General features: G+C 35.5%; 1 protein-coding gene across 1 annotated transcript in view; it reads right to left on the reverse strand.

Moving 5' to 3' along the window:
• LOC118810746 (mucin-17-like) overlaps positions 1 to 14889 on the reverse strand; it is a 72786-nt gene that overhangs the window by 8606 nt on the left and 49291 nt on the right. The window contains 55 exon segments of the mRNA XM_036574772.1: positions 84 to 184; positions 289 to 350; positions 773 to 894; positions 1013 to 1167; positions 1266 to 1338; positions 1451 to 1551; positions 1656 to 1717; positions 2140 to 2261; positions 2380 to 2534; positions 2633 to 2705; positions 2818 to 2918; positions 3023 to 3084; positions 3507 to 3628; positions 3747 to 3901; positions 4000 to 4072; positions 4185 to 4285; positions 4390 to 4451; positions 4874 to 4900; positions 4902 to 4996; positions 5115 to 5269; positions 5368 to 5440; positions 5552 to 5652; positions 5757 to 5818; positions 6241 to 6362; positions 6481 to 6635; positions 6734 to 6806; positions 6918 to 7018; positions 7123 to 7184; positions 7607 to 7728; positions 7847 to 8001; positions 8100 to 8172; positions 8285 to 8385; positions 8490 to 8551; positions 8974 to 9095; positions 9214 to 9368; positions 9467 to 9539; positions 9651 to 9751; positions 9856 to 9917; positions 10340 to 10461; positions 10580 to 10734; positions 10833 to 10905; positions 11018 to 11118; positions 11223 to 11284; positions 11707 to 11828; positions 11947 to 12101; positions 12200 to 12272; positions 12385 to 12485; positions 12590 to 12651; positions 13074 to 13195; positions 13314 to 13468; positions 13567 to 13639; positions 13752 to 13852; positions 13957 to 14018; positions 14441 to 14562; positions 14681 to 14835. Of these exon segments, the coding sequence (XP_036430665.1) occupies positions 84 to 184; positions 289 to 350; positions 773 to 894; positions 1013 to 1167; positions 1266 to 1338; positions 1451 to 1551; positions 1656 to 1717; positions 2140 to 2261; positions 2380 to 2534; positions 2633 to 2705; positions 2818 to 2918; positions 3023 to 3084; positions 3507 to 3628; positions 3747 to 3901; positions 4000 to 4072; positions 4185 to 4285; positions 4390 to 4451; positions 4874 to 4900; positions 4902 to 4996; positions 5115 to 5269; positions 5368 to 5440; positions 5552 to 5652; positions 5757 to 5818; positions 6241 to 6362; positions 6481 to 6635; positions 6734 to 6806; positions 6918 to 7018; positions 7123 to 7184; positions 7607 to 7728; positions 7847 to 8001; positions 8100 to 8172; positions 8285 to 8385; positions 8490 to 8551; positions 8974 to 9095; positions 9214 to 9368; positions 9467 to 9539; positions 9651 to 9751; positions 9856 to 9917; positions 10340 to 10461; positions 10580 to 10734; positions 10833 to 10905; positions 11018 to 11118; positions 11223 to 11284; positions 11707 to 11828; positions 11947 to 12101; positions 12200 to 12272; positions 12385 to 12485; positions 12590 to 12651; positions 13074 to 13195; positions 13314 to 13468; positions 13567 to 13639; positions 13752 to 13852; positions 13957 to 14018; positions 14441 to 14562; positions 14681 to 14835 (5570 nt within the window).

A 14889-nucleotide genomic window follows, 5' to 3' on the forward strand; every position in this document is an offset into this window, starting at 1 on the left:
GAACGTTACATTAAAATAGAATAAAAACTATCAATTAAAAGGAATAGAGGAGCTAAGATACACAATACTGTGACTAAACGTACCACTCTGTGTCTTGAGCTCATTAAGGAAGGTGATTGGTGTTTTGGTGTCTCCTTCTTGGAAGCTGTACTCCATGTTACCTTCAACCTGGTTTGCTAACATTCTGGTTCAAGAAAATGAAAGAAATATAATTACAACACTATTTATTGCACAAAGGCATGAAAGTTAAAAATTTCACAAAATAAATGGTTTCTGTTGTGAACTAACCTGAAGTCAGATCTCTGGGGTTCAAACAGATCTGCACTAGGTTCATTAAGCAGTGTGTTTAGCTGGAGACAGAAACAAAGGGTTTAAGTTCTAATAACACATTTTATTTAACAATAAAAGGTATTTAAGTGAATCAATTGACTATCAAATCAATGTTGCCCTAATCTCAAATACATTTTCAATTTAGTTACATATAAAATACTGAGATACACAAATCTTGCATTTTAAAATTATCATGACATATTCTCTGTCTCCCTGTTGTGTGATACGCAGAGCATGTCAAATTGCTCAACAAAAATGCATAAGAAAAGTAATTATTAATATGAAAATTAATAATATAGCTTAAATTAGTCAAGCCACAGTTCTGAAACGGATCAGTAGAAAATGTGGATTCAGGAACAAGATCAATCAAGAAAAAAAAACCCTCATTCTGACGCGAGTTAGGCCGCAACATCGAAAAATTTGTATAGTGAAATTGACTCACAGCGATGTTGACAGAGTTCTTCACTTGGGTGTATGTGTCATTCATGAGGACAGTGCTCTCAGGCATGCTGATATCACTGATGTTGAACGTGAAGATGACTGCATAGGAAGTTTCTGAAATTTCTGTGGAAAATATCGAAAGTTTTTCTTAGTTTGGTGGATTACAGAAGGGTTTTTAGAACGGTGGCACGATGTTGGACACAGTTGTAACAGTGAAATTAAATTAGAAAGGAAAACATACTCTCATAGGTGACGTTCAGCACTTTAATGGAATCACTGAGGTTTGCACGTCGAGAGTTGAGCAAAGTGTTGGTAGCATTGAGGACCAAACTCTCAGTGGGGACAGGAGAGGAGGAGTTGAACACCATCCTGCTGTAGACCACTGCAGAAGTAGAACTGGAAGGGAAAAATCATCATATTGATTAATTTTGAATGAAGATCAATAAAGAGTTTTTAAGTGTACTTGAAACATATCTGTTATGGATTTAACATACATTTTGGAAGGAGTTGCTGCAGAAGTCACAATCAGATTACTTGTAGCCATTGGAGAAACCGTTGTAGGTGAGGCTACAAGAAAGAACAATAATTTGTTAAAGGAACGTTACATTAAAATAGAATAAAAACTATCAATTAAAAGGAATAGAGGAGCTAAGATACACAATACTGTGACTAAACGTACCACTCTGTGTCTTGAGCTCATTAAGGAAGGTGATTGGTGTTTTGGTGTCTCCTTCTTGGAAGCTGTACTCCATGTTACCTTCAACCTGGTTTGCTAACATTCTGGTTCAAGAAAATGAAAGAAATATAATTACAACACTATTTATTGCACAAAGGCATGAAAGTTAAAAATTTCACAAAATAAATGGTTTCTGTTGTGAACTAACCTGAAGTCAGATCTCTGGGGTTCAAACAGATCTGCACTAGGTTCATTAAGCAGTGTGTTTAGCTGGAGACAGAAACAAAGGGTTTAAGTTCTAATAACACATTTTATTTAACAATAAAAGGTATTTAAGTGAATCAATTGACTATCAAATCAATGTTGCCCTAATCTCAAATACATTTTCAATTTAGTTACATATAAAATACTGAGATACACAAATCTTGCATTTTAAAATTATCATGACATATTCTCTGTCTCCCTGTTGTGTGATACGCAGAGCATGTCAAATTGCTCAACAAAAATGCATAAGAAAAGTAATTATTAATATGAAAATTAATAATATAGCTTAAATTAGTCAAGCCACAGTTCTGAAACGGATCAGTAGAAAATGTGGATTCAGGAACAAGATCAATCAAGAAAAAAAAAACCTCATTCTGACGCGAGTTAGGCCGCAACATCGAAAAATTTGTATAGTGAAATTGACTCACAGCGATGTTGACAGAGTTCTTCACTTGGGTGTATGTGTCATTCATGAGGACAGTGCTCTCAGGCATGCTGATATCACTGATGTTGAACGTGAAGATGACTGCATAGGAAGTTTCTGAAATTTCTGTGGAAAATATCGAAAGTTTTTCTTAGTTTGGTGGATTACAGAAGGGTTTTTAGAACGGTGGCACGATGTTGGACACAGTTGTAACAGTGAAATTAAATTAGAAAGGAAAACATACTCTCATAGGTGACGTTCAGCACTTTAATGGAATCACTGAGGTTTGCACGTCGAGAGTTGAGCAAAGTGTTGGTAGCATTGAGGACCAAACTCTCAGTGGGGACAGGAGAGGAGGAGTTGAACACCATCCTGCTGTAGACCACTGCAGAAGTAGAACTGGAAGGGAAAAATCATCATATTGATTAATTTTGAATGAAGATCAATAAAGAGTTTTTAAGTGTACTTGAAACATATCTGTTATGGATTTAACATACATTTTGGAAGGAGTTGCTGCAGAAGTCACAATCAGATTACTTGTAGCCATTGGAGAAACCGTTGTAGGTGAGGCTACAAGAAAGAACAATAATTTGTTAAAGGAACGTTACATTAAAATAGAATAAAAACTATCAATTAAAAGGAATAGAGGAGCTAAGATACACAATACTGTGACTAAACGTACCACTCTGTGTCTTGAGCTCATTAAGGAAGGTGATTGGTGTTTTGGTGTCTCCTTCTTGGAAGCTGTACTCCATGTTACCTTCAACCTGGTTTGCTAACATTCTGGTTCAAGAAAATGAAAGAAATATAATTACAACACTATTTATTGCACAAAGGCATGAAAGTTAAAAATTTCACAAAATAAATGGTTTCTGTTGTGAACTAACCTGAAGTCAGATCTCTGGGGTTCAAACAGATCTGCACTAGGTTCATTAAGCAGTGTGTTTAGCTGGAGACAGAAACAAAGGGTTTAAGTTCTAATAACACATTTTATTTAACAATAAAAGGTATTTAAGTGAATCAATTGACTATCAAATCAATGTTGCCCTAATCTCAAATACATTTTCAATTTAGTTACATATAAAATACTGAGATACACAAATCTTGCATTTTAAAATTATCATGACATATTCTCTGTCTCCCTGTTGTGTGATACGCAGAGCATGTCAAATTGCTCAACAAAAATGCATAAGAAAAGTAATTATTAATATGAAAATTAATAATATAGCTTAAATTAGTCAAGCCACAGTTCTGAAACGGATCAGTAGAATATGTGGATTCAGGAACAAGATCAATCAAGAAAAAAAAACCCTCATTCTGACGCGAGTTAGGCCGCAACATCGAAAAATTTGTATAGTGAAATTGACTCACAGCGATGTTGACAGAGTTCTTCACTTGGGTGTATGTGTCATTCATGAGGACAGTGCTCTCAGGCATGCTGATATCACTGATGTTGAACGTGAAGATGACTGCATAGGAAGTTTCTGAAATTTCTGTGGAAAATATCGAAAGTTTTTCTTAGTTTGGTGGATTACAGAAGGGTTTTTAGAACGGTGGCACGATGTTGGACACAGTTGTAACAGTGAAATTAAATTAGAAAGGAAAACATACTCTCATAGGTGACGTTCAGCACTTTAATGGAATCACTGAGGTTTGCACGTCGAGAGTTGAGCAAAGTGTTGGTAGCATTGAGGACCAAACTCTCAGTGGGGACAGGAGAGGAGGAGTTGAACACCATCCTGCTGTAGACCACTGCAGAAGTAGAACTGGAAGGGAAAAATCATCATATTGATTAATTTTGAATGAAGATCAATAAAGAGTTTTTAAGTGTACTTGAAACATATCTGTTATGGATTTAACATACATTTTGGAAGGAGTTGCTGCAGAAGTCACAATCAGATTACTTGTAGCCATTGGAGAAACCGTTGTAGGTGAGGCTACAAGAAAGAACAATAATTTGTTAAAGGAACGTTACATTAAAATAGAATAAAAACTATCAATTAAAAGGAATAGAGGAGCTAAGATACACAATACTGTGACTAAACGTACCACTCTGTGTCTTGAGCTCATTAAGGAAGGTGATTGGTGTTTTGGTGTCTCCTTCTTGGAAGCTGTACTCCATGTTACCTTCAACCTGGTTTGCTAACATTCTGGTTCAAGAAAATGAAAGAAATATAATTACAACACTATTTATTGCACAAAGGCATGAAAGTTAAAAATTTCACAAAATAAATGGTTTCTGTTGTGAACTAACCTGAAGTCAGATCTCTGGGGTTCAAACAGATCTGCACTAGGTTCATTAAGCAGTGTGTTTAGCTGGAGACAGAAACAAAGGGTTTAAGTTCTAATAACACATTTTATTTAACAATAAAAGGTATTTAAGTGAATCAATTGACTATCAAATCAATGTTGCCCTAATCTCAAATACATTTTCAATTTAGTTACATATAAAATACTGAGATACACAAATCTTGCATTTTAAAATTATCATGACATATTCTCTGTCTCCCTGTTGTGTGATACGCAGAGCATGTCAAATTGCTCAACAAAAATGCATAAGAAAAGTAATTATTAATATGAAAATTAATAATATAGCTTAAATTAGTCAAGCCACAGTTCTGAAACGGATCAGTAGAAAATGTGGATTCAGGAACAAGATCAATCAAGAAAAAAAAAACCTCATTCTGACGCGAGTTAGGCCGCAACATCGAAAAATTTGTATAGTGAAATTGACTCACAGCGATGTTGACAGAGTTCTTCACTTGGGATGTATGTGTCATTCATGAGGACAGTGCTCTCAGGCATGCTGATATCACTGATGTTGAACGTGAAGATGACTGCATAGGAAGTTTCTGAAATTTCTGTGGAAAATATTGAAAGTTTTTCTTAGTTTGGTGGATTACAGAAAGGTTTTTAGAACGGTGGCACAATGTTGGACACAGTTGTAACAGTGAAATTAAATTAGAAAGGAAAACATACTCTCATAGGTGACGTTCAGCACTTTAATGGAATCACTGAGGTTTGCACGTCGAGAGTTGAGCAAAGTGTTGGTAGCATTGAGGACCAAACTCTCAGTGGGGACAGGAGAGGAGGAGTTGAACACCATCCTGCTGTAGACCACTGCAGAAGTAGAACTGGAAGGGAAAAATCATCATATTGATTAATTTTGAATGAAGATCAATAAAGAGTTTTTAAGTGTACTTGAAACATATCTGTTATGGATTTAACATACATTTTGGAAGGAGTTGCTGCAGAAGTCACAATCAGATTACTTGTAGCCATTGGAGAAACCGTTGTAGGTGAGGCTACAAGAAAGAACAATAATTTGTTAAAGGAACGTTACATTAAAATAGAATAAAACTATCAATTAAAAGGAATAGAGGAGCTAAGATACACAATACTGTGACTAAACGTACCACTCTGTGTCTTGAGCTCATTAAGGAAGGTGATTGGTGTTTTGGTGTCTCCTTCTTGGAAGCTGTACTCCATGTTACCTTCAACCTGGTTTGCTAACATTCTGGTTCAAGAAAATGAAAGAAATATAATTACAACACTATTTATTGCACAAAGGCATGAAAGTTAAAAATTTCACAAAATAAATGGTTTCTGTTGTGAACTAACCTGAAGTCAGATCTCTGGGGTTCAAACAGATCTGCACTAGGTTCATTAAGCAGTGTGTTTAGCTGGAGACAGAAACAAAGGGTTTAAGTTCTAATAACACATTTTATTTAACAATAAAAGGTATTTAAGTGAATCAATTGACTATCAAATCAATGTTGCCCTAATCTCAAATACATTTTCAATTTAGTTACATATAAAATACTGAGATACACAAATCTTGCATTTTAAAATTATCATGACATATTCTCTGTCTCCCTGTTGTGTGATACGCAGAGCATGTCAAATTGCTCAACAAAAATGCATAAGAAAAGTAATTATTAATATGAAAATTAATAATATAGCTTAAATTAGTCAAGCCACAGTTCTGAAACGGATCAGTAGAATATGTGGATTCAGGAACAAGATCAATCAAGAAAAAAAAACCCTCATTCTGACGCGAGTTAGGCCGCAACATCGAAAAATTTGTATAGTGAAATTGACTCACAGCGATGTTGACAGAGTTCTTCACTTGGGTGTATGTGTCATTCATGAGGACAGTGCTCTCAGGCATGCTGATATCACTGATGTTGAACGTGAAGATGACTGCATAGGAAGTTTCTGAAATTTCTGTGGAAAATATCGAAAGTTTTTCTTAGTTTGGTGGATTACAGAAGGGTTTTTAGAACGGTGGCACAATGTTGGACACAGTTGTAACAGTGAAATTAAATTAGAAAGGAAAACATACTCTCATAGGTGACGTTCAGCACTTTAATGGAATCACTGAGGTTTGCACGTCGAGAGTTGAGCAAAGTGTTGGTAGCATTGAGGACCAAACTCTCAGTGGGGACAGGAGAGGAGGAGTTGAACACCATCCTGCTGTAGACCACTGCAGAAGTAGAACTGGAAGGGAAAAATCATCATATTGATTAATTTTGAATGAAGATCAATAAAGAGTTTTTAAGTGTACTTGAAACATATCTGTTATGGATTTAACATACATTTTGGAAGGAGTTGCTGCAGAAGTCACAATCAGATTACTTGTAGCCATTGGAGAAACCGTTGTAGGTGAGGCTACAAGAAAGAACAATAATTTGTTAAAGGAACGTTACATTAAAATAGAATAAAACTATCAATTAAAAGGAATAGAGGAGCTAAGATACACAATACTGTGACTAAACGTACCACTCTGTGTCTTGAGCTCATTAAGGAAGGTGATTGGTGTTTTGGTGTCTCCTTCTTGGAAGCTGTACTCCATGTTACCTTCAACCTGGTTTGCTAACATTCTGGTTCAAGAAAATAAAGGAAATATAATTACAACACTATTTATTGCACAAAGGCATGAAAGTTAAAAATTTCACAAAATAAATGGTTTCTGTTGTGAACTAACCTGAAGTCAGATCTCTGGGGTTCAAACAGATCTGCACTAGGTTCATTAAGCAGTGTGTTTAGCTGGAGACAGAAACAAAGGGTTTAAGTTCTAATAACACATTTTATTTAACAATAAAAGGTATTTAAGTGAATCAATTGACTATCAAATCAATGTTGCCCTAATCTCAAATACATTTTCAATTTAGTTACATATAAAATACTGAGATACACAAATCTTGCATTTTAAAATTATCATGACATATTCTCTGTCTCCCTGTTGTGTGATACGCAGAGCATGTCAAATTGCTCAACAAAAATGCATAAGAAAAGTAATTATTAATATGAAAATTAATAATATAGCTTAAATTAGTCAAGCCACAGTTCTGAAACGGATCAGTAGAATATGTGGATTCAGGAACAAGATCAATCAAGAAAAAAAAACCCTCATTCTGACGCGAGTTAGGCCGCAACATCGAAAAATTTGTATAGTGAAATTGACTCACAGCGATGTTGACAGAGTTCTTCACTTGGGTGTATGTGTCATTCATGAGGACAGTGCTCTCAGGCATGCTGATATCACTGATGTTGAACGTGAAGATGACTGCATAGGAAGTTTCTGAAATTTCTGTGGAAAATATCGAAAGTTTTTCTTAGTTTGGTGGATTACAGAAGGGTTTTTAGAACGGTGGCACAATGTTGGACACAGTTGTAACAGTGAAATTAAATTAGAAAGGAAAACATACTCTCATAGGTGACGTTCAGCACTTTAATGGAATCACTGAGGTTTGCACGTCGAGAGTTGAGCAAAGTGTTGGTAGCATTGAGGACCAAACTCTCAGTGGGGACAGGAGAGGAGGAGTTGAACACCATCCTGCTGTAGACCACTGCAGAAGTAGAACTGGAAGGGAAAAATCATCATATTGATTAATTTTGAATGAAGATCAATAAAGAGTTTTTAAGTGTACTTGAAACATATCTGTTATGGATTTAACATACATTTTGGAAGGAGTTGCTGCAGAAGTCACAATCAGATTACTTGTAGCCATTGGAGAAACCGTTGTAGGTGAGGCTACAAGAAAGAACAATAATTTGTTAAAGGAACGTTACATTAAAATAGAATAAAAACTATCAATTAAAAGGAATAGAGGAGCTAAGATACACAATACTGTGACTAAACGTACCACTCTGTGTCTTGAGCTCATTAAGGAAGGTGATTGGTGTTTTGGTGTCTCCTTCTTGGAAGCTGTACTCCATGTTACCTTCAACCTGGTTTGCTAACATTCTGGTTCAAGAAAATGAAAGAAATATAATTACAACACTATTTATTGCACAAAGGCATGAAAGTTAAAAATTTCACAAAATAAATGGTTTCTGTTGTGAACTAACCTGAAGTCAGATCTCTGGGGTTCAAACAGATCTGCACTAGGTTCATTAAGCAGTGTGTTTAGCTGGAGACAGAAACAAAGGGTTTAAGTTCTAATAACACATTTTATTTAACAATAAAAGGTATTTAAGTGAATCAATTGACTATCAAATCAATGTTGCCCTAATCTCAAATACATTTTCAATTTAGTTACATATAAAATACTGAGATACACAAATCTTGCATTTTAAAATTATCATGACATATTCTCTGTCTCCCTGTTGTGTGATACGCAGAGCATGTCAAATTGCTCAACAAAAATGCATAAGAAAAGTAATTATTAATATGAAAATTAATAATATAGCTTAAATTAGTCAAGCCACAGTTCTGAAACGGATCAGTAGAATATGTGGATTCAGGAACAAGATCAATCAAGAAAAAAAAACCCTCATTCTGACGCGAGTTAGGCCGCAACATCGAAAAATTTGTATAGTGAAATTGACTCACAGCGATGTTGACAGAGTTCTTCACTTGGGTGTATGTGTCATTCATGAGGACAGTGCTCTCAGGCATGCTGATATCACTGATGTTGAACGTGAAGATGACTGCATAGGAAGTTTCTGAAATTTCTGTGGAAAATATCGAAAGTTTTTCTTAGTTTGGTGGATTACAGAAGGGTTTTTAGAACGGTGGCACAATGTTGGACACAGTTGTAACAGTGAAATTAAATTAGAAAGGAAAACATACTCTCATAGGTGACGTTCAGCACTTTAATGGAATCACTGAGGTTTGCACGTCGAGAGTTGAGCAAAGTGTTGGTAGCATTGAGGACCAAACTCTCAGTGGGGACAGGAGAGGAGGAGTTGAACACCATCCTGCTGTAGACCACTGCAGAAGTAGAACTGGAAGGGAAAAATCATCATATTGATTAATTTTGAATGAAGATCAATAAAGAGTTTTTAAGTGTACTTGAAACATATCTGTTATGGATTTAACATACATTTTGGAAGGAGTTGCTGCAGAAGTCACAATCAGATTACTTGTAGCCATTGGAGAAACCGTTGTAGGTGAGGCTACAAGAAAGAACAATAATTTGTTAAAGGAACGTTACATTAAAATAGAATAAAACTATCAATTAAAAGGAATAGAGGAGCTAAGATACACAATACTGTGACTAAACGTACCACTCTGTGTCTTGAGCTCATTAAGGAAGGTGATTGGTGTTTTGGTGTCTCCTTCTTGGAAGCTGTACTCCATGTTACCTTCAACCTGGTTTGCTAACATTCTGGTTCAAGAAAATGAAAGAAATATAATTACAACACTATTTATTGCACAAAGGCATGAAAGTTAAAAATTTCACAAAATAAATGGTTTCTGTTGTGAACTAACCTGAAGTCAGATCTCTGGGGTTCAAACAGATCTGCACTAGGTTCATTAAGCAGTGTGTTTAGCTGGAGACAGAAACAAAGGGTTTAAGTTCTAATAACACATTTTATTTAACAATAAAAGGTATTTAAGTGAATCAATTGACTATCAAATCAATGTTGCCCTAATCTCAAATACATTTTCAATTTAGTTACATATAAAATACTGAGATACACAAATCTTGCATTTTAAAATTATCATGACATATTCTCTGTCTCCCTGTTGTGTGATACGCAGAGCATGTCAAATTGCTCAACAAAAATGCATAAGAAAAGTAATTATTAATATGAAAATTAATAATATAGCTTAAATTAGTCAAGCCACAGTTCTGAAACGGATCAGTAGAATATGTGGATTCAGGAACAAGATCAATCAAGAAAAAAAAACCCTCATTCTGACGCGAGTTAGGCCGCAACATCGAAAAATTTGTATAGTGAAATTGACTCACAGCGATGTTGACAGAGTTCTTCACTTGGGTGTATGTGTCATTCATGAGGACAGTGCTCTCAGGCATGCTGATATCACTGATGTTGAACGTGAAGATGACTGCATAGGAAGTTTCTGAAATTTCTGTGGAAAATATCGAAAGTTTTTCTTAGTTTGGTGGATTACAGAAGGGTTTTTAGAACGGTGGCACAATGTTGGACACAGTTGTAACAGTGAAATTAAATTAGAAAGGAAAACATACTCTCATAGGTGACGTTCAGCACTTTAATGGAATCACTGAGGTTTGCACGTCGAGAGTTGAGCAAAGTGTTGGTAGCATTGAGGACCAAACTCTCAGTGGGGACAGGAGAGGAGGAGTTGAACACCATCCTGCTGTAGACCACTGCAGAAGTAGAACTGGAAGGGAAAAATCATCATATTGATTAATTTTGAATGAAGATCAATAAAGAGTTTTTAAGTGTACTTGAAACATATCTGTTATGGATTTAACATACATTTTGGAAGGAGTTGCTGCAGAAGTCACAATCAGATTACTTGTAGCCATTGGAGAAACCGTTGTAGGTGAGGCTACAAGAAAGAACAATAATTTGTTAAAGGAACGTTACATTAAAATAGAATAAAAACTATCAATTAAAAGGAATAGAGGAGCTAAGATACACAATACTGTGACTAAACGTACCACTCTGTGTCTTGAGCTCATTAAGGAAGGTGATTGGTGTTTTGGTGTCTCCTTCTTGGAAGCTGTATTCCATGTTACCTTCAACCTGGTTTGCTAACATTCTGGTTCAAGAAAATAAAGGAAATATAATTACAACACTATTTATTGCACAAAGGCATGAAAGTTAAAAATTTCACAAAATAAATGGTTTCTGTTGTGAACTAACCTGAAGTCAGATCTCTGGGGTTCAAACAGATCTGCACTAGGTTCATTAAGCAGTGTGTTTAGCTGGAGACAGAAACAAAGGGTTTAAGTTCTAATAACACATTTTATTTAACAATAAAATGTATTTAAGTGAATCAATTGACTATCAAATCAATGTTGCCCTAATCTCAAATACATTTTCAATTTAGTTACATATAAAATACTGAGATACACAAATCTTGCATTTTAAAATTATCATGACATATTCTCTGTCTCCCTGTTGTGTGATACGCAGAGCATGTCAAATTGCTCAACAAAAATGCATAAGAAAAGTAATTATTAATATGAAAATTAATAATATAGCTTAAATTAGTCAAGCCACAGTTCTGAAACGGATCAGTAGAATATGTGGATTCAGGAACAAGATCAATCAAGAAAAAAAAACCCTCATTCTGACGCGAGTTAGGCCGCAACATCGAAAAATTTGTATAGTGAAATTGACTCACAGCGATGTTGACAGAGTTCTTCACTTGGGTGTATGTGTCATTCATGAGGACAGTGCTCTCAGGCATGCTGATATCACTGATGTTGAACGTGAAGATGACTGCATAGGAAGTTTCTGAAATTTCTGTGGAAAATATCGAAAGTTTTTCTTAGTTTGGTGGATTACAGAAGGGTTTTTAGAACGGTGGCACAATGTTGGACACAGTTGTAACAGTGAAATTAAATTAGAAAGGAAAACATACTCTCATAGGTGACGTTCAGCACTTTAATGGAATCACTGAGGTTTGCACGTCGAGAGTTGAGCAAAGTGTTGGTAGCATTGAGGACCAAACTCTCAGTGGGGACAGGAGAGGAGGAGTTGAACACCATCCTGCTGTAGACCACTGCAGAAGTAGAACTGGAAGGGAAAAATCATCATATTGATTAATTTTGAATGAAGATCAATAAAGAGTTTTTAAGTGTACTTGAAACATATCTGTTATGGATTTAACATACATTTTGGAAGGAGTTGCTGCAGAAGTCACAATCAGATTACTTGTAGCCATTGGAGAAACCGTTGTAGGTGAGGCTACAAGAAAGAACAATAATTTGTTAAAGGAACGTTACATTAAAATAGAATAAAAACTATCAATTAAAAGGAATAGAGGAGCTAAGATACACAATACTGTGACTAAACGTACCACTCTGTGTCTTGAGCTCATTAAGGAAGGTGATTGGTGTTTTGGTGTCTCCTTCTTGGAAGCTGTACTCCATGTTACCTTCAACCTGGTTTGCTAACATTCTGGTTCAAGAAAATGAAAGAAATATAATTACAACACTATTTATTGCACAAAGGCATGAAAGTTAAAAATTTCACAAAATAAATGGTTTCTGTTGTGAACTAACCTGAAGTCAGATCTCTGGGGTTCAAACAGATCTGCACTAGGTTCATTAAGCAGTGTGTTTAGCTGGAGACAGAAACAAAGGGTTTAAGTTCTAATAACACATTTTATTTAACAATAAAAGGTATTTAAGTGAATCAATTGACTATCAAATCAATGTTGCCCTAATCTCAAATACATTTTCAATTTAGTTACATATAAAATACTGAGATACACAAATCTTGCATTTTAAAATTATCATGACATATTCTCTGTCTCCCTGTTGTGTGATACGCAGAGCATGTCAAATTGCTCAACAAAAATGCATAAGAAAAGTAATTATTAATATGAAAATTAATAATATAGCTTAAATTAGTCAAGCCACAGTTCTGAAACGGATCAGTAGAATATGTGGATTCAGGAACAAGATCAATCAAGAAAAAAAAACCCTCATTCTGACGCGAGTTAGGCCGCAACATCGAAAAATTTGTATAGTGAAATTGACTCACAGCGATGTTGACAGAGTTCTTCACTTGGGTGTATGTGTCATTCATGAGGACAGTGCTCTCAGGCATGCTGATATCACTGATGTTGAACGTGAAGATGACTGCATAGGAAGTTTCTGAAATTTCTGTGGAAAATATCGAAAGTTTTTCTTAGTTTGGTGGATTACAGAAGGGTTTTTAGAACGGTGGCACAATGTTGGACACAGTTGTAACAGTGAAATTAAATTAGAAAGGAAAACATACTCTCATAGGTGACGTTCAGCACTTTAATGGAATCACTGAGGTTTGCACGTCGAGAGTTGAGCAAAGTGTTGGTAGCATTGAGGACCAAACTCTCAGTGGGGACAGGAGAGGAGGAGTTGAACACCATCCTGCTGTAGACCACTGCAGAAGTAGAACTGGAAGGGAAAAATCATCATATTGATTAATTTTGAATGAAGATCAATAAAGAGTTTTTAAGTGTACTTGAAACATATCTGTTATGGATTTAACATACATTTTGGAAGGAGTTGCTGCAGAAGTCACAATCAGATTACTTGTAGCCATTGGAGAAACCGTTGTAGGTGAGGCTACAAGAAAGAACAATAATTTGTTAAAGGAACGTTACATTAAAATAGAATAAAAACTATCAATTAAAAGGAATAGAGGAGCTAAGATACACAATACTGTGACTAAACGTACCACTCTGTGTCTTGAGCTCATTAAGGAAGGTGATTGGTGTTTTGGTGTCTCCTTCTTGGAAGCTGTATTCCATGTTACCTTCAACCTGGTTTGCTAACATTCTGGTTCAAGAAAATAAAGGAAATATAATTACAACACTATTTATTGCACAAAGGCATGAAAGTTAAAAATTTCACAAAATAAATGGTTTCTGTTGTGAACTAACCTGAAGTCAGATCTCTGGGGTTCAAACAGATCTGCACTAGGTTCATTAAGCAGTGTGTTTAGCTGGAGACAGAAACAAAGGGTTTAAGTTCTAATAACACATTTTATTTAACAATAAAATGTATTTAAGTGAATCAATTGACTATCAAATCAATGTTGCCCTAATCTCAAATACATTTTCAATTTAGTTACATATAAAATACTGAGATACACAAATCTTGCATTTTAAAATTATCATGACATATTCTCTGTCTCCCTGTTGTGTGATACGCAGAGCATGTCAAATTGCTCAACAAAAATGCATAAGAAAAGTAATTATTAATATGAAAATTAATAATATAGCTTAAATTAGTCAAGCCACAGTTCTGAAACGGATCAGTAGAATATGTGGATTCAGGAACAAGATCAATCAAGAAAAAAAAACCCTCATTCTGACGCGAGTTAGGCCGCAACATCGAAAAATTTGTATAGTGAAATTGACTCACAGCGATGTTGACAGAGTTCTTCACTTGGGTGTATGTGTCATTCATGAGGACAGTGCTCTCAGGCATGCTGATATCACTGATGTTGAACGTGAAGATGACTGCATAGGAAGTTTCTGAAATTTCTGTGGAAAATATCGAAAGTTTTTCTTAGTTTGGTGGATTACAGAAGGGTTTTTAGAACGGTGGCACAATGTTGGACACAGTTGTAACAGTGAAATTAAATTAGAAAGGAAAACATACTCTCATAGGTGACGTTCAGCACTTTAATGGAATCACTGAGGTTTGCACGTCGAGAGTTGAGCAAAGTGTTGGTAGCATTGAGGACCAAACTCTCAGTGGGGACAGGAGAGGAGGAGTTGAACACCATCCTGCTGTAGACCACTGCAGAAGTAGAACTGGAAGGGAAAAATCATCATATTGATTAATTTTGAATGAAGATCAATAAAGAG

The sequence above is a fragment of the Colossoma macropomum genome, unplaced genomic scaffold, assembly GCF_904425465.1.
Source record: "Colossoma macropomum unplaced genomic scaffold, Colossoma_macropomum, whole genome shotgun sequence".
NCBI classification, from domain to species: Eukaryota; Metazoa; Chordata; class Actinopteri; order Characiformes; family Serrasalmidae; genus Colossoma; species Colossoma macropomum.